The sequence below is a fragment of the Dermatophagoides pteronyssinus genome, unplaced genomic scaffold (assembly GCF_027571235.1).
Source record: "Dermatophagoides pteronyssinus isolate colony J.1.1.1.1 unplaced genomic scaffold, Derpt_VIB-CSIC_2022.12 sq0001, whole genome shotgun sequence".
NCBI lineage: Eukaryota > Metazoa > Arthropoda > Arachnida > Sarcoptiformes > Pyroglyphidae > Dermatophagoides > Dermatophagoides pteronyssinus.
In genome coordinates, this window is record NW_027461525.1 from 3,291,563 (window position 1) to 3,315,252 (window position 23,690).

At 31.8% G+C, this 23,690-nt stretch overlaps 5 protein-coding genes across 9 annotated transcripts; 3 read left to right on the top strand and 2 right to left on the bottom strand.

Annotated features, from left to right (window-relative positions):
* Positions 1–124: 124 nt before the first annotated feature.
* LOC113793439 (protein NDRG3-like) lies at positions 125–3,197 on the top strand. Of its 3 annotated transcripts, XM_027343477.2 has the most exons (4): positions 126–526; positions 606–654; positions 942–1,040; positions 1,157–3,197. In XM_027343477.2, the coding sequence occupies exon 4, from the start codon at positions 1,176–1,178 to the stop codon at positions 2,616–2,618; it is 1,443 nt and encodes a 480-aa protein (XP_027199278.1). In that variant the 5' UTR covers positions 126–526; positions 606–654; positions 942–1,040; positions 1,157–1,175; the 3' UTR covers positions 2,619–3,197. The 3 variants fall into 3 exon arrangements, with proteins under 3 accessions (XP_075678893.1, XP_027199278.1, XP_027199280.1); XM_075822778.1 differs by lacking the exon at positions 942–1,040 and having other exon boundaries at positions 125–526; XM_027343479.2 differs by lacking the exons at positions 126–526; positions 606–654; positions 942–1,040 and adding an exon at positions 1,060–1,080.
* Positions 3,172–12,851, bottom strand: Oseg2 (intraflagellar transport protein Oseg2). 2 transcript variants are annotated; one of them, XM_075822212.1, is made up of 6 exons: positions 12,742–12,851; positions 12,207–12,609; positions 8,113–8,472; positions 6,464–8,041; positions 4,830–6,408; positions 3,172–4,780 (listed from the first exon to the last, which is right to left on the bottom strand). In XM_075822212.1, the coding sequence occupies exons 3-6, from the start codon at positions 8,454–8,456 to the stop codon at positions 3,215–3,217; spliced, it is 5,067 nt and encodes a 1,688-aa protein (XP_075678327.1). In that variant the 5' UTR covers positions 8,457–8,472; positions 12,207–12,609; positions 12,742–12,851; the 3' UTR covers positions 3,172–3,214. The 2 variants fall into 2 exon arrangements, with proteins under 2 accessions (XP_075678327.1, XP_027199273.2); XM_027343472.2 differs by lacking the exon at positions 12,207–12,609 and having other exon boundaries at positions 12,742–12,848.
* Positions 8,909–12,226, top strand: LOC113793438 (histone acetyltransferase KAT8-like). 2 transcript variants are annotated; one of them, XM_027343474.2, is made up of 4 exons: positions 8,909–9,127; positions 9,185–10,457; positions 10,517–11,387; positions 11,450–12,226. In XM_027343474.2, the coding sequence occupies exons 2-3, from the start codon at positions 9,238–9,240 to the stop codon at positions 10,989–10,991; spliced, it is 1,695 nt and encodes a 564-aa protein (XP_027199275.1). In that variant the 5' UTR covers positions 8,909–9,127; positions 9,185–9,237; the 3' UTR covers positions 10,992–11,387; positions 11,450–12,226. The 2 variants fall into 2 exon arrangements, with proteins under 2 accessions (XP_027199275.1, XP_027199276.1); XM_027343475.2 differs by having other exon boundaries at positions 8,909–9,090.
* Positions 12,852–13,601: 750 nt separating the features above from the next.
* LOC113793114 (uncharacterized) lies at positions 13,602–17,950 on the top strand. The gene is made up of 8 exons (XM_027343085.2): positions 13,602–14,604; positions 14,681–15,102; positions 15,168–15,284; positions 15,343–15,576; positions 15,631–15,810; positions 15,878–16,095; positions 17,470–17,515; positions 17,585–17,950. Exons 1-8 carry the CDS (start codon positions 13,602–13,604, stop codon positions 17,819–17,821), a joined length of 2,457 nt encoding a protein of 818 aa, XP_027198886.2. The 3' UTR covers positions 17,822–17,950.
* Positions 16,082–17,383, bottom strand: LOC113793115 (uncharacterized). The gene is made up of 2 exons (XM_027343086.2): positions 16,943–17,383; positions 16,082–16,884 (listed from the first exon to the last, which is right to left on the bottom strand). The coding sequence occupies exons 1-2, from the start codon at positions 17,366–17,368 to the stop codon at positions 16,111–16,113; spliced, it is 1,200 nt and encodes a 399-aa protein (XP_027198887.2). The 5' UTR covers positions 17,369–17,383; the 3' UTR covers positions 16,082–16,110.
* Positions 17,951–23,690: the final 5,740 nt, after the last annotated feature.

A 23,690-nucleotide genomic window follows, 5' to 3' on the forward strand; every position in this document is an offset into this window, starting at 1 on the left:
TGATTCATCATAATGTCTATGCTAGGTATATTGATCTCCAATGAAACCAATGATCATAAACCGAAATGGAAATACATAAAAGGAAATGATACAGTTAAAATTATTAATATGCGCTAATAGCTTGATTTGATTCTTTTTTTTGTTTGCCATTCTATTCAATTCATTATTTATCGTTGTTTAGTTACCACTACAACGGCACCCGTATAGAACGAAAAAATCGAGCTCACTTAAACATAAACGCGAACAGAGATACACATACAAACATCGAAGTCTTGTTATTCGATTTGGATTCGAAACGAGTTTTGAATCCAAAATGTTATTTATTTTTTTATAAGACCAAAGTGCGTTTCAAATTATTTAATGCGCGTGTATGCTTTTGACATTATTATCCAAAACAATAACAATAACAAGAAATATTTTTTTCCATCTTGTTTATTCATTTGTTGGACTTTGGATTTCGTTGCATTTTATTGAAATGATTGCAATTTTATCATCATTTATATATTAATATCTTTTTGATCAATGAGTAAGTTGAATCATTTTTTAATTAATCAATTTCAAACAATATTTTTGATCACTGTTTCCTGTTTAATTTTACCTAAAAGTGATAGCAATTGTAATCGACAATCATTGAATTAATGATTCAACGCAAAGGTAAATACTAAATGTTTATTTTCATCGAATCATGACAAGAACAAAACTTGTATCAACAACCTTGAATGAATAGCATAAATTGATTACATCAAAAGCTTGTTGAAAGTTACTCGAAACAGAAGCGCTTGAAAAAAAACACTATATTTTCAATTAAATTATTATTTCGATTATTTTTGATTAAAATCATTTATTAATATTGTTTTTTCGATTGTTTGTATTTATACTTACACTTTGAATATAATACTATCCACTAAGTCACATCGACACTTTTTTCCCGTTGAATATAGACTCTATTCTTCAAGCTAATTCATCATCATAACAACACTTATCGACAATCATTCCCACAGTTTAATTTGTTCCAGACATTACACACTATACTTTACACGGTAGGTGTAGTATCTATTGGTTACCGAGTCTAGAATTGACGTAGATAAAATAAAAACATACATGAATTCTGATAATAGAACTAATTTTTTATTAATCATTTTAATCCAATCTTTAGTTACAACAATAACGAAAAAATGCCTATCTACTATAAAAAAGTTAGCCATGATGCTAACGACCTAAGCTTAATCGAATCTGGACTTGGTTCAACATCATCAGCAAATGTTGGCAATTCTTTTTTCAACAATATCGGTTCAATGCCTAAGAAATTGACCAATAATTTTGGCTCAAGATCAAGTGTCAATGAAGTAGAATTGGAAAAGATTAGTTTCAGTTTTCCCGGCTCAAATGAAGATTGTGAAAATGGTGGCGATGATTTTGATAAATCAAGATTATTATCAAAAACAAGCGATGCTGATCGTGATCGTTTGATGACCAGGTTTGGTCCTGTAGTTGTTGTTAAACAATCGCCAGCGATAATAGTAGATGGACAAAATAAATCACTCCCACCAAGACCAGTAATCATCACCTATCATGATATTGGCCTCAATTATTTCTCCAATTTCGAATCATTCTTTTCTCGAGCATATATTAAGCAGATGTTACAAGATTTCCGTATCTATCATATTAATGCGCCCGGACAAGAAGAGAATTCCGAAGATCTTTCTTCAAATTATCTGTTTCCGACCATGGATGAATTATGCGCTCAACTGGATGAAATATGTCGCTATTATAACATACAGGAATTTATTGGTTTTGGTTACGGAACAGGTAGTAATGTTCTTAGTCGTTTTGCTCTCAAACATCCAGATATGGTAGAAGGATTATTTTTGATCAATCCATCCGCAACAACATCTACATGGACCGAATGGTTCTATCAGAAATTGAATCTCCGTGCATTGGCTCAACCACCATCGACAGCAAATGTAACGCCAAGTTCATCAATTCAGAATCAGGATCTTCCTCTAACCGTTCAGGATTATTTCCTCTGGCATTTGTTTGGCAACTTAAGTTTACCAGATCGACCCATCGATGAAGAAGCGGTAACATTTTATCGGCGATATTTTAGTTCCGGAGTAATCAATAAAAACAATCTGGCTCGCTTTTTGGAATCATATCTGAATCGTACAGCATTGGGTATATCGCGTGATGACCGTATCACGAATTTCAAATGCCCTGTAGCCATCGTTAGTGCCGATTATTCTCCACATGTAGATGAATCTGTAAAAATGAATTCACGATTAGATCCAACAAATTCAACTTGGGTCAAACTTGGTGATTGTTCAATGCCTTTGGAAGAACAGCCAAATAAAACCGCTGAAGTTCTGTTCTTGTTTCTTCAAGGTTTAGGTTACACGTTGAAAAAAGCATTAAATCGAAGTCGTGGATCATCATTATTAAGTGGTAAAAGTATGCCTTGTTTGCAATTTCTTCATCCAACAAAACAAAATTCATCCACACAATCAGCCGCGACAATCATTCCAAATTCAAATGGATCCTCCACTTATGCAACTGTTTCATCATCATCACCACAAAACAATCGACGAGCTACACTTGCCGATAGTGGTCTAAGTATTTAACTTGTCAAATTCATTCATGATAATCACAACAAAAAAAAAATTTCAAACATTCAAATTGCAATCACTAAAACCATAATCGCCGAATTTTACTTGGATATCTTTTAATTTTTTATCAATCATTTTGTTAACCATGCTTTTATCTTATTGTTGTATAGAATTTGTTGCAATCATTTTACCCGTTTACTGAGTTAGATTCCATCAATCCACTTCATGCCGACCAACAAAAGACAATCTTACATCTTATAATTAGGCAAAAACTTTGCTATAAATGTTTCAAGAATTCGTTCCACCCTATAATCGTCGTTATCTTATTTGTTCATTTGATAAAATATTTTTGATTTTAAGTTTATTATTTTGTTAGCATTCTATTATTTTTCGATAATTATTTTTTGTTTAATTTTAATCTTCTTACATTGTGATAAAAAGCAGAATTTCGAATATGAAAAATTTTTGTTTTTCAAAAAAGATTAATACCTTAACAACAACGGCAATCACAACGAAAACTTAATTCATAAACATAAGTTCAATTTGAAAATAAAAATATCCATTCATAGATTCTTCTAAAGAAGAAAAAATTTATTCTATAGAAATTAAATTTATTGAAATGAGAATTTCACAATATTCATATTGCCACATAATGTACCGATAAATTGTAAAAGTTCGCGTAATTTTTGATCATCCAATACTTTAGCGATCATCAATAATTTGTTCCAATCTTCTTTATTTGCTACATATTTACCTGATTCAAATTCAATCATTTTATGTTTGGCAGCCACTGGATATCCAGTCACCAAACATGGCAAACATCTTGTATTATCTCCGTTTATCAAACTTGCCTCATATACTTCACCATCACGCATAGGATCCAATGGTAATGATTGTGACATTTCAGTATCCATTGATGTTTGCAATACCCAACTTTTAATTTCTTCAATGGTTGTTTCATCGAACATAATTTTTGATGGTAGAGGTACTTCACATGGTATATCTGTATTGACAAAATCCGAATGATCGACATTAAAATTTTGTTCTTCAATAGCGTCCAATAGATCTAAAAAATGATTTAGAAATACAAATGCCATATCCAAACGATTCGATGATCGACAAACTATCCCTGCCTCATAGAATGCTTTATCAGCGCGTACAACATCTGTATAGCGTAACATTGAAATCGATAGTTTAAGATGTAATTCTCTAATACTGCCAATAGCCGGTGACTGAGGATATGTATTGGCCAATTCTTCAAGTAAACATTTCAATGTTAGATAATGGGATATGAGTAGGTATTTTTCAAACAATTCCCGTTCTATTTGATTCAAAGAGGAATTCTGCACCAATATTTGTTGAAACGAATTTCGTAATAACATGTACATTTGACTTGAACTAGAAGTTGGATCATCAAAATTCTCCATTTCGGATAATATTACTACAGCTATTCGAGACATTAACTTCTTTGAATCAGGCAAAATAAATGTTGATGACGAATGCTTGGTTAATACTTTAAGAGAATCGTACGCTTGATGTTCTTTTAACAAATGACTTGCTAACAGCATTGAATATCGAACAATGGATTCTTTATCATTATTTTGTTCAGCTGTTTTCAAAGCTTGTGTTAAATCTAATTCACTCATTTCATTTGATTGTTGTTGTTGTCCATAATCCGATTGATTCATCATTCTTGGACTATTCACTCTTGATGATTGATGCGAAAGAGATTGATAAGCGGATGTTGCATGAGCTGTAGTCGATGTAATCATATCACGACGAAGTGAATCCAATAAATGCGGAGCATATTGTTCAGCGACATGAACAGCTTCATCCCATAATCCAGAATCGCGAAATAAACGTACAGCCATTTCGATACGGCCAGCTCGAAGCAACAATGTTTCAACACGATCGATTCGATCAAAATCATTATATCGTTTCATCTGTTCGAAAAGGTAACGAGCTTGGGCTGTGAGTATATCTTTAACAACTTCATCTTCTTGTTGAACATATTGTTCGGCAACACGAAGTGCATCATCAAAATTATTATGATGTAAATACATGATTACCGCTTCTTTTGGTTTACCCGCTTCTACATACATTGTTTCAGCTTCATTAAAAAGATTTTCATTTTCAAGCCAGCCGGCATATTTAAGTTGAACATCAATCAATTTATGCTATTTGCGAAACGTATTAAATTTCAATCAATTAGTAAAAAATTCTTACCTTTAAATCGGAAGAATTACGAATCAATGATAATGCAAATTCAAATTCATTATTTTCCAAGGCATAATCAACAACCTGATTTAATAAGCCAAATCTATTTAATAGGCTAACTGCTTCTTGCGGTATCGGCATCGTTTGTGCCCATTGAAATGCAACCTGTTTGGCAGCTGATGCACCACCATTTGCACGTGAAACCCTATAGGAATCTTCCCACTGAGAAACATTACGATACATTTGAGCTGCTTGCTGCCATTCATTAGCCATCAAATAATATTGTTCTGCTTGTTTGTACAAATGATCCGATTCTAATTCTCGAGCCAAATAGATACAAGTTTCATTCAAAAGTCCAGGATGATGTTGTCTAACCAATCTTAACATCGAATCAAATTCACGATTATTTTTGTACATTGAAATTGCTGCATCGACATCACCACAGGCGATATAAATTCGTTCAGCTTCTTTCCATTTGCCATTTGATTCATAAGATTTGGCGATTATTTCGTACATTTCACGTGCTTCATCAGTCGACATTAATTGTTTAGCGATTTTAAATGCCCGTGCATATTGTCCACGATCATTCAACAGTTGAACAGCTTCACGAACACAGCTCATATTTAGATACATTTCCAATGCCGGTTCGATTTCATCACGTTGGACATAGTGTTCAGCAATTTTTTTACCATAATGAGTCGGAATTTGATCTAAAATTGAAGCAATTTCAGCCGCACGATCAAATTGCCTAGCTGCAACGGCTGCTTCCAATGCTTTTTCCGTACGTCCGGCTTCGATAAAATGATTGACAGCATTGGATGGATCATCCATTTCATTCATAAGATATTCACCGTATTGACTCTCCAGCGTAACAACTTCATCGGGAAAATGTATACGTGCGAGATTGATAGCTTTTGAAAACGCTTTGGCTTTCGTGAATGATCGTAATGCATTCTGTTTATCATCTATTATGGAAAGCTGATATAAATCGCCCGCTTCTTCATATGCTTCAGCTCGTTCAAGATCGATGATTATTTTATCTACTAAATCTTTACTAATGATTTGATTTTGATCACTATTTGCACTGAAATAATCAACAATCAATTTAGTGAGCTGAACTAAACGACCGGCTTTCATATATAAACCAATAGCTTCTTCTAATTTTCCATTCTGTTGCAAAATCATGGCGGCAACCGAATGTTGTCCCGTATCCAATAACCATTGATAATATTTTTGTTGCAACTCTTCTACTAAATCATGACGTCCAAATTTTGTTGCAAATTTGATTGCACGATCCCAATTATATGTGTCTAGATAAATGGAAAGAACCTTATCAAAATTACCACTTTCAAAACGATCCCAATCGCCGTCTAACAATGCAAGCATAGATGAATCAAGTTGACATTGGTGAATGAAATTCACTTTAGCTAAATCACCAATAGCGGCAAAAGAACGTTCAGCAACTGTAAGATTTAAATTTTTTAAAGCTAAATTTCCAAGCTGGAGCCACATTGAATTTGTATCGGTTATGACTACCGATTGAGAATTTTTCTGCTGTTCACTTAACGATTCTAAGAAAGATTGGGCCCTATGTCAAAATAAAATGTGTTATTTAATAAATTTTATTTAATCTCAACCAATACCTTTCCAGATCTCCATCATCAATAGCCGTATCATATTCCAACAGAACTTCATTCAATATAATATCTGTATTGGGTTGTGAGAATTTAACTTTTGTAACACCATTGATGCGTTCGATTTCAAATGCTTCATTCAATTCTCCACCAATCACTTGATGAATAATTGGTTTGTTATAATCATACCAGACATAGAGTTTATCTCGACATTGAGCCACAACAACATCAGATCCAGGCACCCATTGTACAAAAGCACAACCATGATTTAACAGAACTATCTGATCTTGATGTACTACATTCAATAATAAGATCAATTTTAATGCTTTATCACGAAAAATCATACGATGACCAGTTTCATTCAATTCAATCCAATCGATACGCTCTGAATGAGCCCATGTATTCAGTTGTAATCCGGTGATCAAATCGATTACAGCAATGCTTTTAGCATCTAATAGATAGGCGAAAATTTTAGATTTCGAATTACGTTCGTTCATTCGAACCGATATCAAATGAGGTGATATGAAATCAGTACGAACTGATCCAAGAATTTGGTTTTGACCCAATTCGACAAGATACAATTCACCGACAGCACTGATTAATGCAACATTTTCATAGTCAAACGAAAATTTCACTCCACGCGTTGTTAATCCAAGCCATTCAATTTCTGAACGTTGAGATTCATTCGACAAGCTACCCATAATTAATGTATTGGTGGTCCAAATTACAACAAAACTTTCCTTGATAATTTTCACTTCTTGAATATCAAAATGTGAAACAAACATTTTTGATTGATTTGCTTGTAAATCTCTGATCACCAATTGTCGATTTCCAACATAATTGATTTCGAATCGATTTCCTACCATTTTGGATTGCCATTGACATCGGTATAATTCGACTGCTTGATTCAATGTCGAAGCAACCAATTTCGTTCCATCAGCTGACCAACAAAGTCCGGTAATCAAAAATGAACCTTTCATATCAACTGTGAATTTGTGTTTCCATATCCGAGATTCTAACTGAAATATCAGCAATGATTCTTTGGATGCCAAGATTAAAACTGTTCCGGAGGGTGAACTGACAGCCATAGAGATGTCTTGACCATGATCAATTGTTTGCCTGTTGGCTGTTGGTGTTGCAGTTGAATTGTTGGACGAAGACGAAAGTTTTCGCGACTTTTCAAGAGCCGAATTATTCGCAGAACTAGATCCGGTAAGTTCTTGAAACAAAATACGGCCATCACAACCAGCTGCACAAATATAGCCTGTTGATGTTAATGCTAAAGCAAACGGCGGTGTAGGGTGATTAGCCAACAATTGTGCTGAAGATTCCCGAAGATTCGATGTCAATGAATTGGACCAGATCTGACCATTGAGAAAACCGGCTATAACTTGATCCTGGTTATAGCACATTGATACACAGATAGAATTCGGAACATTGATTAAAGTTGACATTTTGTTTGTATGAGCTTGAATAAATTTGACACGACCATCAATCGATGCAAAAACGATTCCGGTGGCAAGCCAATGCAATGCACAAACGGCACTTTGCAATGAATATTTGTTGATAATCGACTTTTTTTGTCCCCTATGAAATAAAATGAACAATTTTTTTTTCTTATCGATAAAAAACAGATTAAAAGTAATAGAAATTCCAACCATGAATTGCCAATTTTATAGATGTAGATAACATGATCCGATTGTCCAATGGCCAAGCGTTCAGAATCGGCAGCGAATGACATGCCATTTACTTGAAATGAATGTCGATCAGACGATTGTTTATCAGCCGATTTTAGCGCAAACTTATCTTTCACTTCGTTGGTTGATAAGTCCCATAGTTCGATGTGATTTGTTTGGGAATGACAGATAGCCAATTTTGCCATATTTGCCGAAATGGCCATACATTGTATACGATAAATTTGAATAGAAGATGGTTTTCCTTCAGCAACACTTCCATCGAATCGTCTAGGTTTTATTAATGTATGTTCATGTTTTAATTTCATGTTCGTTGATGATAATCTTAGTAATTTTCAAAAAAAAAGAAAAGTGCTGAAGAATATAAAAATTTTTGTTTGAAATATTGATTCTATTTTATGGTTGTCATGGTGATACTGAATAACCATTCTGTGTCAGGAATTTTATGAATTTTCGATTCAATATTCTTATATGATTCAGTGAATCATGATGAAATTCCTGATTTGATACAAAAAATATTTAGAAAAACAGTTTTAATTCTAAATAATACTTCCTGCTAAAATTATAATTTAATTGGTTGTCATTTAAATTAATCTCTTTGAGCGACATCTGTGGACGATAGTATTGTAGGAAGGCAATCGATTTTATACGTCCATCACAGAGCGTTATAATATGGTGTTGGAAAGTTTTGCTGCAATAATGGCTTTATTTGATGATAGTGTGGCTCCATCATAATAATCACTCAATATTCCTCATATAATTGTGCGTCTGCCCTTTTTGTGTATGTGTTGCGGCAAGGATTTTTTCTTTCATTCACTCCGTCTCAATTTTGACATAATTAATTTTGGAATTTCATCTTTCGTCAAATTTTAAGAACTCATTTCAACAGTAGAAAAAAACAAGATTTGTTTGAAAGTGTTGAAAAAAAGCCCCTATAAAATTGTATGTAATTTCATTCAAACAAATTATCTTACTTTTTGTGAGTATCATTTACAATTCTGTGATCGATTTTATGTGATTGTTTTTTTCAAAATAGACATTTGATCTGTCAAGATTTTGTCTTTATGTGAATGTGTTCGAAATTTTTAAATGGTCAGGTCAAATTCGTCAACGACGACGACAGGCGCCAAAAATTTCAAAGATAGCAGTTCTGATAATCAAAATATATCATCATCGAGCAAAACAAAGAATGATGAATCTAATATTAAAACAAATGGTAATAATAATAACGACAATATTAATAGCAAAAAATCCGAAATGGTTGCCCTAACCTCATCATCAAATAATGGCCATTCGGCGACAAAATCATTATCATCATCAACAAATGGAACAATTAATAAACGGTCAAGCAGTAATAAAAATCCTATCAGTGACAGTCATAATAATACTATTACGCCGACACCTTCACCTTCACAGACAACATCATCATCTCGAAATGATACCGAAGATGAAGATACATCAACAACCACCAATCAAAACTCATCAGACATTTTGCCACAAATCGGCGAATATTTTATGATTAAATCGAAAACCGATGATGCTTGGCATTCAGCGCAAATAATCGAAATCCGTAAACGTGACCATTATACAAGAAAAAAATATGCCTGCAATACAAGTGACAACAATGTCCAAGTTGTTATGGATGATGATCCAAATTTTGATTATGAATTTTATGTCCATTATGATGGTTTCAATCGACGTTTGGATGAATGGGTACCGCGATCGGCAATTAATTTCAATCAAAAATGTGTAGTAAATAATAACGAAGCAAAAGATTCGTTTGCCGATGTTTCAGTTTCAGATCCGAATGTGAAAAAATTAACGAGGAATCAAAAACGTAAACATGATGAAATTAATCATGTTCAGAAAACGTATGCTGAAATGGATCCTACAACGGCTGCACTGGAACGTGAACATGAAGAGATTACCAAAGTTAAATATATTGATCGAATACAATTTGGTCGGTATGAAATCGATGCATGGTATTTTTCACCATATCCAGAAGAATATGGAAAGCAATCAAAGTTATGGATCTGTGAATTCTGTCTTAAGTATATGCGATTTGAAGAATCGTTTCGTAAACATCAATTAGAATGCCGTGATCGACAGCCACCCGGAATCGAAATTTACCGTAAAGGAACAATTTCAGTATATGAAGTTGATGGATATGGAAAATCAAAAATTTATTGTCAAAATTTGTGTTTGTTGGCCAAATTGTTTCTCGATCATAAGACTTTGTTTTTCGATGTCGAGCCATTTTTATTTTACGTTCTGACCGAAGTGGATCAGGAGGGTGCACATATAGTTGGGTAAGTTTTTTCAAACAATCTCTCTATTTCTAATGATTAATAAATCGATTTGTGTACAGATATTTTTCAAAAGAAAAAGAATCTGCTGAAGGCAACAATCTTGCTTGCATATTAACTTTACCACCATTTCAACGCAAAGGCTATGGAAGATTTTTGATTGCTTTCAGTTACGAATTATCCAAAATAGAAATGGTACTTGGTTCTCCAGAAAAACCACTATCCGATTTGGGAAAATTAAGCTATCGCAGTTATTGGTCATGGGTTTTGTTGGAAATTTTGCGTGATTTCAAGACAAACATAACGATTCGTGACTTATCACATATGACATCAATCACAAGTACGGACATAATTACAACATTGCAGACATTGAATCTAGTTAAATATTGGAAAGGTCAACATGTTATATGTGTAACTCCCAAACTAGTTGAAGAACATCTTAAAAGCGAACAATTTAAAAAACCACGTTTGAATGTAGATGTATCGGCATTGCGATGGAGGCCACCAAAAAGGTTACAAAAAATCAATAAAAAATGAATTCTAACAAAAATTATCAGCATTGCCATCGCTAATCAATATGATTATTCGAAGAAAAATTCTCTTAGAACATCCGATTCCTTTTATTTTTTCCTTTGTATTTTGTTTCTTTTTTTCTTATCGATTCATCAACATTATTACGCCATTTCATCAACCAAACGCCACTATTGTCAAAAGGAAACTAAAGAAATTTCCTTTTTTAATACTTTGATATATTTTAATTGTATTTAAACAACAAAAATAAATAAATAAACTATTTCCTTCGCCTAATCTGATTTGAATATTTTTGTTTAATTATTTGATAGCTGATATAAAATGTTCTAAATAGCTTATTTAAATAGTTGAGCGTGAGAAAAGAAAATCGAATAGGCATAATGGGAAATGTTTGCCGCAAAAGTAAGTTTAATTCATATTCATATTTGACATCAAATTAATATATTAAAATATGAAATATTAAGAGAAACGAAAATCTCCAAAAATTCAACCTCGTGGAAGGATTCTTAAAAAAGTGACTGAAATTCCACCCATTGGAGTGACTTTAAAAAAAATGATTGAAATTCCACCTCAAATTATTCCTAAAATTGAAATTCCATCTCAAATTATTCCTAAAATTGAAATAGATGAGAAATCTTTGCCATTAATTGACGAACGAAAATCTAAAGTAGAGAAAACAAAATTGAAAGAAATTGAGAAAAAAATGGCTGAAAAGATCGAAATGGATTCTATATCAGACGGCAAATATTCATCGGCACTTGACTCAGAATCAATTATATCCTCTTATTCAACATCGAAATATGAATCACAAATCGATAGTCCTATAAGTGGTTTCGATGATGCACCAGAATCTCGAATGTTTAGTGATATCTCATCATATATCTTTTCGGATGATGCATCTGTATTGTCTTCACCTGTCGATAAAAATCATTCTATAAGTTTTTTAAGTAAATCAAATGATGATGAGCAAGGAAAATTGATGAACAAAAAAAATCATCCCATAAAACAAATCAAACAGTCGTCCGATCGAAAAAATGAACCAAAAAAAGATTCTAATAATCATAGACCCGTAATAAAGAAGAAATTGCCCATAATGGATCCACCACTTCAGAGGGATTCGTTGAGAATGTGTAAAACAAAGTTTTCCAAATGGAGAAAACCGGATGAATCCATAAACAAAAAATAATACTTTTTAATTGAATAAAATTCGAATTAAATTACCGTTTATTCGCAGTTTTCAATATGTGTAAATATGATTTATTTTTTCATACACTGACAGAAAAGAAGGTGTTATAGAATTTATGAAATGAAAAGTTGAGCTTATAATCCAGGGTGTGAATTGCTGAAATAAAAAAAAGGATACCTTGATCTAATTCATAGACGAGGTAAATTTGGATATAGTTGGAATGGAAATCCAATGTAATGGCAAGGAATGTAACACGTAATTTAAAGGGAGAAAAAAGTATACAGTCATTCCCCGATTTACGAACATTCGAGTTTTTTCGAAATTCAAAATTCGATTAATTTTTTTAGCTAATTTAGATTTCTAAAAGTTTATCTCAGATACTGCCTTCGTGCATAAAGATCAATTCATAAGTTTCCGATTTTTATGGATTTATTATTTCTAAACAAAATTCAAAAAAAAAAAAATAAACATTTGTCAAAAATTTTATCGAGTTATTCGGGAAATTGATAAATTTCATTATAAACTTTCGAAAATAAAAATATTGATTAATATAGTGAAATTTCGACTTACGAACAAATTCAAGTAACTAAGTTTTCTCTGGAATTTATAAGTCATAGAATGACTGTATCATAAGAGAAAGAAACAGACAAACAAGCAAGCAAGTAGGCAGGCAGACAGGCAAGATCGTGGGGCGATCAGGGGAATAAAAATTTGGATACTTTGGCAGGCGCTCAAGCTCGAGTTTTTATATTGTTCATCGTTTGTTGTCTGTTTATCCAAAATAGTGTTCGAAATATTGATGTTTCTTTTTATTGAAAAATTCTCCATAGATCTCCTACCGTTACTGATAGTAATAAATTAATCTACCGGATCTTCTAATTTTCGATTTTATTCATTCTATGTGATTTGTGAAAAATTTTCCTTTTAAATCTTACAATTAGTGTTTTTAATATCTTTACATTGATTTTTGATACGAAGCAAAAAAATCGATAATAAAGAGGAATGTTTTGGACAACGACCAACAATTTTTCGAGAAAAAAATCACCGTTTTCATTCGATTTGACACCTGCAGAATACTCCAACAGAATTCTATTCATTCATAAAGCTTTGACAGAATGTAAACACAAGAAAAAATAGAAAAAGAAAATGAGTTATTATAATCCAATCATTTCAAAGACCATGGTATAATGATTTAATTATAAATGAAATTATCTTAGTGTCAATCAATCAAATCATTTTTATCAGCATTTTCAAACATTTATTAAACTTGAAAATGTATCAAATCCAAGTTTAGATACTATCATACACATTTACCGGAGAGTAATTGTTCCGGTTTTAAAGTTGCCATAATTTTTTTTACTAACTGTGACCATAAAACACATAAACACAACCACTAAAAAATACACTTTTTGCAGAAACCAAAAAAAACAATGGAATTCTTTGGAAAATTTACTGATCATCTTAAAGGTTGGTTTCAGAATCAACGACCTTCATCATCTTCTTCAATGATTGTGAGACAGAATTCATCACAGACAAACATGTCCAGTGGTTCGATACAACCACAGTCAACACCACAATCAGCAAGATCATCATCAGCAAAGAATGATAAACTTTCACATTTTCTAATCAAAAATAATGCCGCCGATATACAATGTACATCTACTACATCATTAACTACGACGACGACAACAACAACCATGATTCGATCTCCAAATGCTTTGGCAAACAATACGCCAATACGAATATCATTAAAGCCTACGACGACAGTGAATAATAATAGTCCATCATTAACCATCAAATCGCCACATCTTCATCAACAACAAGTATTGCCGCCATCATCACTTTCATTATCATCTTCTCATTGGTCAACGTCAAGATCACCCGACACACCTGGTGGTACAACTACCTTAAGTACAATGAATCCAGTATCACCAACCAATGCCTCCAATCATCATCATCATCCAACTTATAATAATAATTATCATAATAATACACCGCCATACTATCAATACAATCGTCAGCAGCAACAACCAAATAATCATTCGTTAGATTATGGTTATCAAATGCATTATAGTAATAATCAATCGACAGCATCATCATCATCGTCAACAACATCATTCGGTGGTCAAGTTCCTTTAACGCCCGGACCTTATAATGCTTCTTCTATCGGAATTGGTCCAAGTAGCTATTCAGCAATAAATACACCAGATTCTCCTGTTAATTTTCGTCGTCAATATTCATTGAATGTCAATCAACGTGGTGGCCATCATAGTCATCATTATCATAACAATAATAACTCATCTGGAGGTAACGCTTCTCGTCTTCAATTGGATTTACGTTCACATAAAAATTCCCCAGCGTATCAACAACAATCGGCTAGTACCGATTTAATTGACAAACATTCATTAAGTCCAAGACCAAGGCCTAAAGATTGTAAGAATTTTTTTCACGACTATATAATATTCAAAAATAGATTATTAACAAAAATTCATACTTATATCTTTCATAGTGAGTCTTTCGAATAGCCAAGATAATATGTTGAAACAGATGGATGGTCATCATAATTCTAGTCGTTTTGGTGATGTTTGTTCTGGTGGTGCACCTAATCGTATACCGAAGCCACTGAAATTAAAAGCATCATTATCATCATCATCTAATGTACAGAATCGATCGCAACCTCGACCTTGTGATGGTTTGTTTGACAATCCCAATGGTAGTAATAACAGCAACAATCATTATCATCACTCGAATAAACAAAATTATCATCATGATTCGAGTGGGAAAGTCTCAGCAAATACTGTAACGAATTCAAGTGGACGTGTTGGTTCGGCTAGATGTACAGCAAGCGGTGTTTCTACTCCACATAGTGTTTATTATCAGAATCGTTTGGAATTATCACGTAATAGTTTTCTATTAACAATCGGTGAAACGGTAATTTTATTTTGTATTAATAATTTAATATTCATCATTTAATTTTTTCCTAATTATCTACATAGAAATTCGAAAATGTCAAAGAAAGTGATTTTCTTCAGATCCGTGAACTTGGTGCGGGTAGTTTTGCCCAGGTGTGTAAAATGCTTCATCGACCATCAAATGTTCATTTGGCTGTTAAGGTATCATTCATTGTCATTATCGTGAACGTTTATTGATCATTTCATCAATTATTTTTAGAAAATGCGCCGAAGTGGAAACCCGGATGAAATTCGGCATATACAAAGAGATAGGGATCTATTGCAAAAATCAAACCATGAACATGTGGTACAATGTTATGGATACTTAATACTCGAAACCGAAATATGGATATTCATGGAATTGATGGCCACGTGTTTTGATCGATTAATCAAACATCTATCCAAACGCAACGAGACCGTTCCAGAACGGATAATCGGAAAAGTTGCTGTCGCTGTATGTTGACTATCTTGTTCGAGATCTTCATGATTATGATGTTTTTTTTCTTAGACAATCGATGCATTGGATTATCTTAAAAAAGAGCTCCAAGCAATTCATCGTGATATTAAACCTTCAAACATATTGATCAATGATCAGGGCATTATTAAATTGTGTGATTTTGGCATTTCTGGCTATCTGATTGATTCAAAAGCTCATACGCGAACCGTTGGTTCAACACCTTATATGGCTGTGAGTTGAATTCAAGTTTTCATTTTTCATAAATTGAAATTTTATCTTTTTTTTTTTTTTTGATTAGCCTGAAAGAATACAACCACCATCAGATGGAACCTATGATATACGATCGGATATTTGGAGCATGGGAATCACTTTAATCGAAATAGCCACCGGACAATTCCCATACAAAGATTGGTCGTCAATATTTGAAATATTATCGATTGTGATTCAACAAGAACCACCTCGGTTACCAGATGATAAGGGTTTTTCCGAAGACTTTAAATCATTTATTAAAGCATGGTAAGTAAATGAGATTTAATTTTTTTCATCAAAAAAGGAGATTAGATAGGAACTGAAATTTCGGACATTTTTGTCAATTTTTTTGTCTGTCATAATTTGTCGCATCAATTCAATCAATTCATACACATCTTTCAAATTGGAATTTGTGGGCTTATTGCGTTTCTTTTTTTCAGTTGAAACGAATTTTTGCAGTAGAAAGATCAAGTTAATCAATTGTTGATGATCTTTGATCGGTAGTGATTTGCTTTTGCCAATAAGATATTTTTCAAATTTTTGACCAAAATAACAAAATGTATTTATTTGTTGTTCTCTTGTCAAAGAAGGAAAGAATATCTTACTATTCTCTATCATTAAATCCAAATGTAGCGACTCTGAGTTTGTTTGATCATGACAACATACCATAAAAATTTTTGCTAGTTGTCTGATATGGCAACGATCACCTTTAATTAATCGTAACCATGGAAGACTTTTCAACACAATGATCTTATCATTAGAACTTAAAGCATTGAATACTGGCTCGAAAAAATAGAAATACATTGATTCGTTTTTCAATAACACCATTAGCAATTGAGGAATAAATCGATTAGGATTGCATGGCCATCCTAACAATAAATCTGTACGAATGGTCCATTTTAATCGTAGAATTCCAAATTGATCACCAAGATTTTCCATGTAGCCTGTATAACCTGAAATATCACCTTCTTTAATCGATTTATCAATTATGATTTGATTATATTGATCAGTGATCTTGATGATGATTTTGCTGTTTAGCTTGTAATTACATTCAATCTATCAATGTTAAAAATCATAATGATTATAGATTACAAATTATAAATGAATAACTTACAGGTAAATCAACTCTTATTAATTCGAATTGAAATTGACGTTGCAGTTTGACTATGATGTTTCCCGTTTCATCTTGAATTTCGACATATAAATTTGATTGATTTTGTTCATTTTTCGAATCAATGAATTGAATCAATAGTGTTCGTGGAAAACATTTGCGGGCTATTCTAGCCGAATAAGATCGAACTTGATCAAATGTTATATTATTATAACAATTTTTATTATTCGTAAACATTTGCTCAAAAATTCTTGCACGTTCATTATAAGCATTCGGGTGATGCTGCATATAGCAACTATAATATGCTTGATAGATGGTCATTGCCCAGAAATGAAATCGTAATGCATCATTATTTTGAAGCAATTCTTGTTGTATTTCTTCAATAGAATTTTTACTCAATGATCGATCAAAATTTCTATTGGTTGCCATTATTTACATTTTCGAATTGAATTTTTTCAACTATCGTTTTATATACTAAAAAATTAATTCAATTTATTTTATTATTTATTTCATTTTTTTATCGATTCAAGTTTGACCAAAGAAGCAGAAAAACGTCCCAAATACAAAGAACTTATGGTAAGTGAAATTGTTCATATTTGATATTATGTGCGTATTATATTTGATATTATTATTATTCTTTTATAGAACTTTCCATTCTATCAATATTATTCGAAAACATACGTCGATGTCGCTGAATGGTTTAAACATACCCAATATGATAATGTTTCAGTTACGACAACAAATACCCCCACATTAGCAACGACGACGACCACCACCAACAATGATAATAGTCATTCATCATTTGCTGATATTCAACAACTTACTAACCAGAGTCATTCATCTTCAGCTTCATCCTTGGCTTCGAATTCTACCCCCAAATAATGACTATTTTTCATTGTCCAAACCAAATTAATTGGGTGTACATTATTTTAACTAATTTTTCCAAAAAAAAACTTTACCTAAAATGAAAACTTTTTGTTTTTTCTGTAAATACCAATATTCCTTAATTCATTATGGATTTTTTAAAATGATTATAAACTTTTTTTATTCTGTGACACAAATAATTTTACATCCACACATTGCAATCAATGATCTAAATCAATGGAAAATTAAATGAAATTTATACTTAATATAAACTGACAAATTATAGCATTGCCAAATTTTGATTCACTGACCTGTGGATTTTTCTCAATTACTACTCCAAAATTACGTTATATTCTTGTTCATCAAAGCCATCTTGTTTTTATTAATATGCTTATCATATGTCAATGTACTCGAATGGAACAAGCTTTAAGCAAGTCTAATTTTGGTTTTTTCAGTCATCTCCCGAACACTATCGTGATAAAATGAACATGGGAACATCAAATTTCGATTTTCTTGACATTAGCACATTATAACCGTTGCCATAAAATAAGACGAATTTTCTCGTAACGGATTTTTGAGTTTATCCACTAATGATGATGATGATGATTGTAAAAAATTTGTTTCTTTAAATAGAAAATTATCATACCACATTGTAGCTGAACGGGGCGTATGAATTGAAGTATGATAATTTGATTGTTTAAGGAATTTCTTTCTAACCACTGTGATTAACAGTTTAAAAAAACCGATGAATTATCTTGATGATTTTCCAGAAATATATGATCTAGGATAGACAGGATATCCTATATGGAGAATTTAATAGATTGAACAAAATTTTGTTAGCTGATTATAAATAGTAATATTGCACAAAAACAAAATGGAAAAATTCTGTTTGTAAATAAATCTGTATAATCGGATTCGTTTTTTTGCCTATTTTCTACAAAATCATAATTAAGGTTTATAATGATTTGAATCAAAACAAACACTGTTACTGTTGTCATAGATGATGACAAAGAATTTTAGCGCAAAAAAATCTCAACTATCAGCTAAATAAGGGAAGTTTACTGAATAAGAAAAAGAAAAAAATTTGTTCCCGTCTCTTAATTTGTCTAAATTCATTCTTTGTTTAATTTCATCTACGATAGCTAAGAAAAAAATGTAATAATCAACGAAACCGAAATTTCAAAAAAAAAACAAAAAAAAAACAACAACAACAACTATTCTTGGTTGATGTGAAACAAGAATAAATGCAAAACGATATAAACATTTTCGCCTGGTATAGATGTATATATTATGGCACATTTCTGTCAAGTTCTTATTCAGGGTGTGGGTAGGATTTTTTTCTCCCCCTTATGTTGTTTTGTTCGTCATGTTTATCAAGAATCGAAAGAAGAATTTTATATCATTATACATTCTTTTGACTGAAAATAGAGTTGCTGAGTGAAGGATAAAACGACCAATGACAACAACAACAAAAAAAAACAACTGTGAGAATAACATTAACTGATATAAAGAATCGTAGAGACAAATACCGAAAAAATATCGAAACGATTTCGTTGTTTTTGAAAACGAGAAAGAAAGAAAAAACGAAAACGATCATCTACATCCATGGGTTGAGATACAAACGGGCAAATATAAAGCAAAATTGTCGAATATCCTTTTTGATTTGTGAAAAAAATCTGATTGAAACATTGAACAAAAAATTTATCTTCAGTTTTCTCTCATTATGAACATATAAAATCAAGTTTTAATCGAATCCACATGTTGATCATCATCATCATCATTATCATCGCGATTAAAATGGTGGTTATTTTTTCAACGGGAAAAAACAACAAGAACAAACATCCGGAATCCAAATCAATGAACCAATGATCATCTAAACAAAAGCAGACACACATCATGTATGTCTGGATTTTATTTTTCTCACTCTTGTTTTCGCTACTGTTTTGATGTTCAAATGATCATTGTGTAATTTTGTTATTATTATTACAATCATGAATTATATTGATGAAAATGTGTGCAAATGTTTTTATACATGTGTGTGGTGTGTTCGTGTAATTCGATTTGAAGATGCCACAAGCGACGATCGACACGATGGAATATTACCATTCAACATCGAACTTCGCAGACTTTGAATTTTCTACAAATTTTTTTCCCAAAAGGAAAGTTTATGTTTTCAACAAAAAAAAATATATATCTGTCGCGCGGTTTATAAACGAAAGAATAATTTGTATTTAGAAATCGAAATGGTGTTTGTTTGTTTATCTTTCAATCATTGTTGCATTCCAATTTAAATAATCAAAAAAAGATCGAAATGAAAGAAAAGATCGGATCATTCCAATCGAATTAGATTTTTTCCTTTATCCTCTGAATTCGAATTTAGTTGCTTTGTATTTAAAATTATCCATTACATTTTTAAACTTGGCCAAAAAGTTGAATGCACTGCTAGAAAAATGACTGAATGTATAGGAACAATGAAAAATCCGATCACTTCTTAAATGTGATGTGCTTTTTAATTCTTATTACGGTTCATTGAAAATATTTTATTTTTTTGTGAGAAAAAAAACCTTAATTTATTAGACCGAAGACTAGACAAAAAAAAGTGATTCTATTCCAAGACTATTCATGTCATCCTCATTTGAAAACCGTATATTCATAAATCACCAAAAAAAAGAGCAAAATAAGAAACAATAAATGAACGGAAGGTCATCGAATTTTAGCCGGTCACCGGCCGTTGAGAATGTAGGGTCAAACTCCATATGTATGAAAATATCACAAGCATTAAGCTTTGAGCTATAACTTGTCTTGTTCCAAGGTCGACACTTAATATCGACAATAGATTTATTTCTATTTTTTTGAAACAGTAGCTGTCGTTGTTATAGGAATTTTCAAAAACTATAAATAATTAAATCATAATGCTTGGCATCTTGGCCATCATTCGTGAAAAAATGAGAAATCGCTGATGCGATGTCGGATATAAATTCTTTTGCATCAAATCCATTCATTTTTGTTTTCCCATTGGCTCATCATCAGCATTTTATATAACTCTATTTATAGAATACAGTTAAAATAATTAGTATCAACATTTAAAGACTGAATAACAACGATGAAAACAGAGAATCTGTCAAAGTATCTTATCCACAATTATAATCAACACATTGGCTTTTGTCCAATACACAATGTAAAATGGGGTGCCAAAGTTTCCTAATATGGATTCTATTCGATGCTATCACAACTATATCACGATTAATGAAGATCATGATGATGATGATGATGATGATGATGAGAATATTTAAAATTTTTTGAAGATAGAATGACACAGAATTTACGGCGTATGCAAAAAATAAAATCTCCGTTGATGCTCTGTCGCCGGTTGATTTTGGTCCTTTACATTGTCAAGACTTTTGCCTGTTGCGTATTGTGTTCGTAATAGGAAAAAAATCCTTTCACAATCGCAAACTTTAGGACGGAGTTTGCCACTCCCCTGATCCTCAATCATCCTCACCGATTAGAATTGAAGCTTCTCCTCCATTCAATAGTTTCTATGTTGAATCCAAAAAAATGATACGCTTTGTTCGTCTGGTTTATAGCTATGGCAATTGAATATTTGCTGGCATGGTATAATAGTACCATGCTATAAATTTTGTTGTTAAATTATTTGATTTTTGCCATTAGCCATCTTAAACTGATTCGAGTTTGTGTATGTTCATGATGTGGTGGTGCTCCAAAAAAACAACATGTAACCAGAAGTAGGGAAAAAAATTTCGGTTGCATTTATCGTATATCTTTAAATGACGACAACGATGGCATTTTAGTTTTAAGGGGTGGATTGAATGAATGAATGGTTGATGGTTGTCTGAATTTACATCACCATTGCTATAACCGCCACCACCACCATAACACTAACATAATCAACTAAACAACCACCCATGTCATCTTACAGTTAACTAACCAGAACTTTTTGCTTTCAATTTTTTCTTCGAAGCTATAGCTCGTATACGATTAATATATACAAGAACATGTGTGTGTAAAGATATTAAAACTTAGAAAAGAACCAAAATGAAGAAAAATATTCAGCAACGAACACCAGCCAACATTTGTTAATGACCGAACCAAGTTCTTTGAACATACAGTTTTACAATATATTACACATTTTAATTTTAACGTTTTTGGCAAACATTAAACATTATCATCAGCATCGTCATCACCATTACCATCTACCACCGATATGGCCATATAAGTAACCAAGATCATTCCGATTCTCTTGCCAAATGCCTTCAACCGTTCTTGACGAACGAAAATGTCGAATCTTTTTTTAAAGAAGTTTAAAATAATCATCTTCCAATTTCCATTGTCGAAACTTTGATTATGCCATGTTCTTGTCTAAATCTAGATCTTTTTCGTTTTTTTCCTATGATCTATCCATTAGGGAAGCCATTAATGGTCCCCTATGATTATCACCAAAAAAATCGTCATCATCATCATAAATCGATTGCTCATATATTGCATGATAAATAATTATATCAATCGATTATTCATAGCCATCGATGATATTAATGCTTATTGAAGACAAAAAAAAATCCGATTTTGTTATCGGTTTCGAAAATTGAATCACAGCTTAATATAAATTGATTGCGACGATTTTTGATAATATCCACCAACTTTTTACACACACACACATATACTCATCAGACAATCAAACGGTTTTCATTCACAAATCATATCAATGATTGATATGAAATCAAATGAAACTACACATCGACATTATTGACTTTTTTTTATTGCCTCACTATTAAAATTTGTCATTTGATGATGTCCATATTTCGAAAAACAAAAAAAAATTTGATTATCGAATCCTACAAATAATAATGATTTTCAATATTTCTTCAAAATATAATTTTATAAAACATGTAAATTATTTACAGAATTTTTTTCCGAAAATGTGTTCCTATTTATCTTTTTTTTTAATACTCGTTTTCCATGTCAAACAACATCAAGCAAAAAAATTAGAACAAACCAATCCCAACAATTAACAAACCTTGTTCCTAACATCCATAATAATTTTTAAATATCACCTATTGTTCTATTCATAGAGATTCAAATGATTTGAAATGATCATTGAATGATTATGATGACCCTCAATGTTTTTTTTTCTTACTTAGATCTTTTGTCTTTCCAATCAAATCCCATCTGGTGAACACATGTTATTTTATCGGGTCTTATTTTGACTTCTGTATATTTTTTGTTTTAGTTGTTGCTGTTTTGCTTTGTTTTCAGCTTGTATTATGTTTGTTGCATGTATGAACCTTTTTTTAAAAAAAACTTTATTTTATTCATTTTTTCTTTTATTAGGTTTCTTTTTTTTCCAGATTACAATCAACAACAGAATAAATTACAATAATCGAATCGAATGTCCACCAAAATTCCGTGCTTCTTGATGTTCCCATATATGATAACATATAGAAAAAAAATCATTCATTGATTTATATGTTACACGAACAAAAACTATGGAATGTAAAGAAGTATGGAGTTTTGGGATAATTATAATACTCGTATGTATGGTTATATGCTCGTTTGTGTTCATTGATCACATACCTTTCATTATCATTCTAATCGACGAATATTTGATAGATGATAATGAAATATGATGAAAACAAACACAAAAACATCGAGCTGGAACAAACATACGAGTGGACGAAATCAACAATTTTTATCTGAAACTTTAATATTATTTTCCATTTTTTTTTATAATATGCTTGCCTAACTGCCTGTTGCTTTTTCCTTAATCAATGGTCAATTCGGAAAAAATGAAAACATATAAAATCTTAGATTTCAAAGAAATAAAAAATAAAAACTTTGGGATAAAATTTCATAACTTGTACAATCGAAT

Bases quoted from the DNA above. Each gene is read 5' to 3' on its own strand.
- LOC113793439 (XM_075822778.1), top strand. From the start codon at position 1,176: ATGCCTATCTACTATAAAAAAGTTAGCCATGATGCTAACGACCTAAGC.
- Oseg2 (XM_075822212.1), bottom strand. From the start codon at position 8,456: ATGAAATTAAAACATGAACATACATTAATAAAACCTAGACGATTCGAT. The intron at 6,409-6,463 runs GTATTGGTTGAG...ATTTTGACATAG, and splicing joins GATGATGGAGATCTGGAAAG to GGCCCAATCTTTCTTAGAAT. The intron at 4,781-4,829 runs GTAAGAATTTTT...TTTCGCAAATAG, and splicing joins GTAATTCTTCCGATTTAAAG to CATAAATTGATTGATGTTCA.
- LOC113793438 (XM_027343474.2), top strand. From the start codon at position 9,238: ATGGTCAGGTCAAATTCGTCAACGACGACGACAGGCGCCAAAAATTTC. The intron at 10,458-10,516 runs GTAAGTTTTTTC...ATTTGTGTACAG, and splicing joins GAGGGTGCACATATAGTTGG to ATATTTTTCAAAAGAAAAAG.
- LOC113793114 (XM_027343085.2), top strand. From the start codon at position 13,602: ATGGAATTCTTTGGAAAATTTACTGATCATCTTAAAGGTTGGTTTCAG. The intron at 14,605-14,680 runs GTAAGAATTTTT...TATCTTTCATAG, and splicing joins AAGACCAAGGCCTAAAGATT to TGAGTCTTTCGAATAGCCAA. The intron at 15,285-15,342 runs GTATCATTCATT...AATTATTTTTAG, and splicing joins ATGTTCATTTGGCTGTTAAG to AAAATGCGCCGAAGTGGAAA.
- LOC113793115 (XM_027343086.2), bottom strand. From the start codon at position 17,368: ATGGCAACCAATAGAAATTTTGATCGATCATTGAGTAAAAATTCTATT. The intron at 16,885-16,942 runs GTAAGTTATTCA...TAACATTGATAG, and splicing joins TAATAAGAGTTGATTTACCT to ATTGAATGTAATTACAAGCT.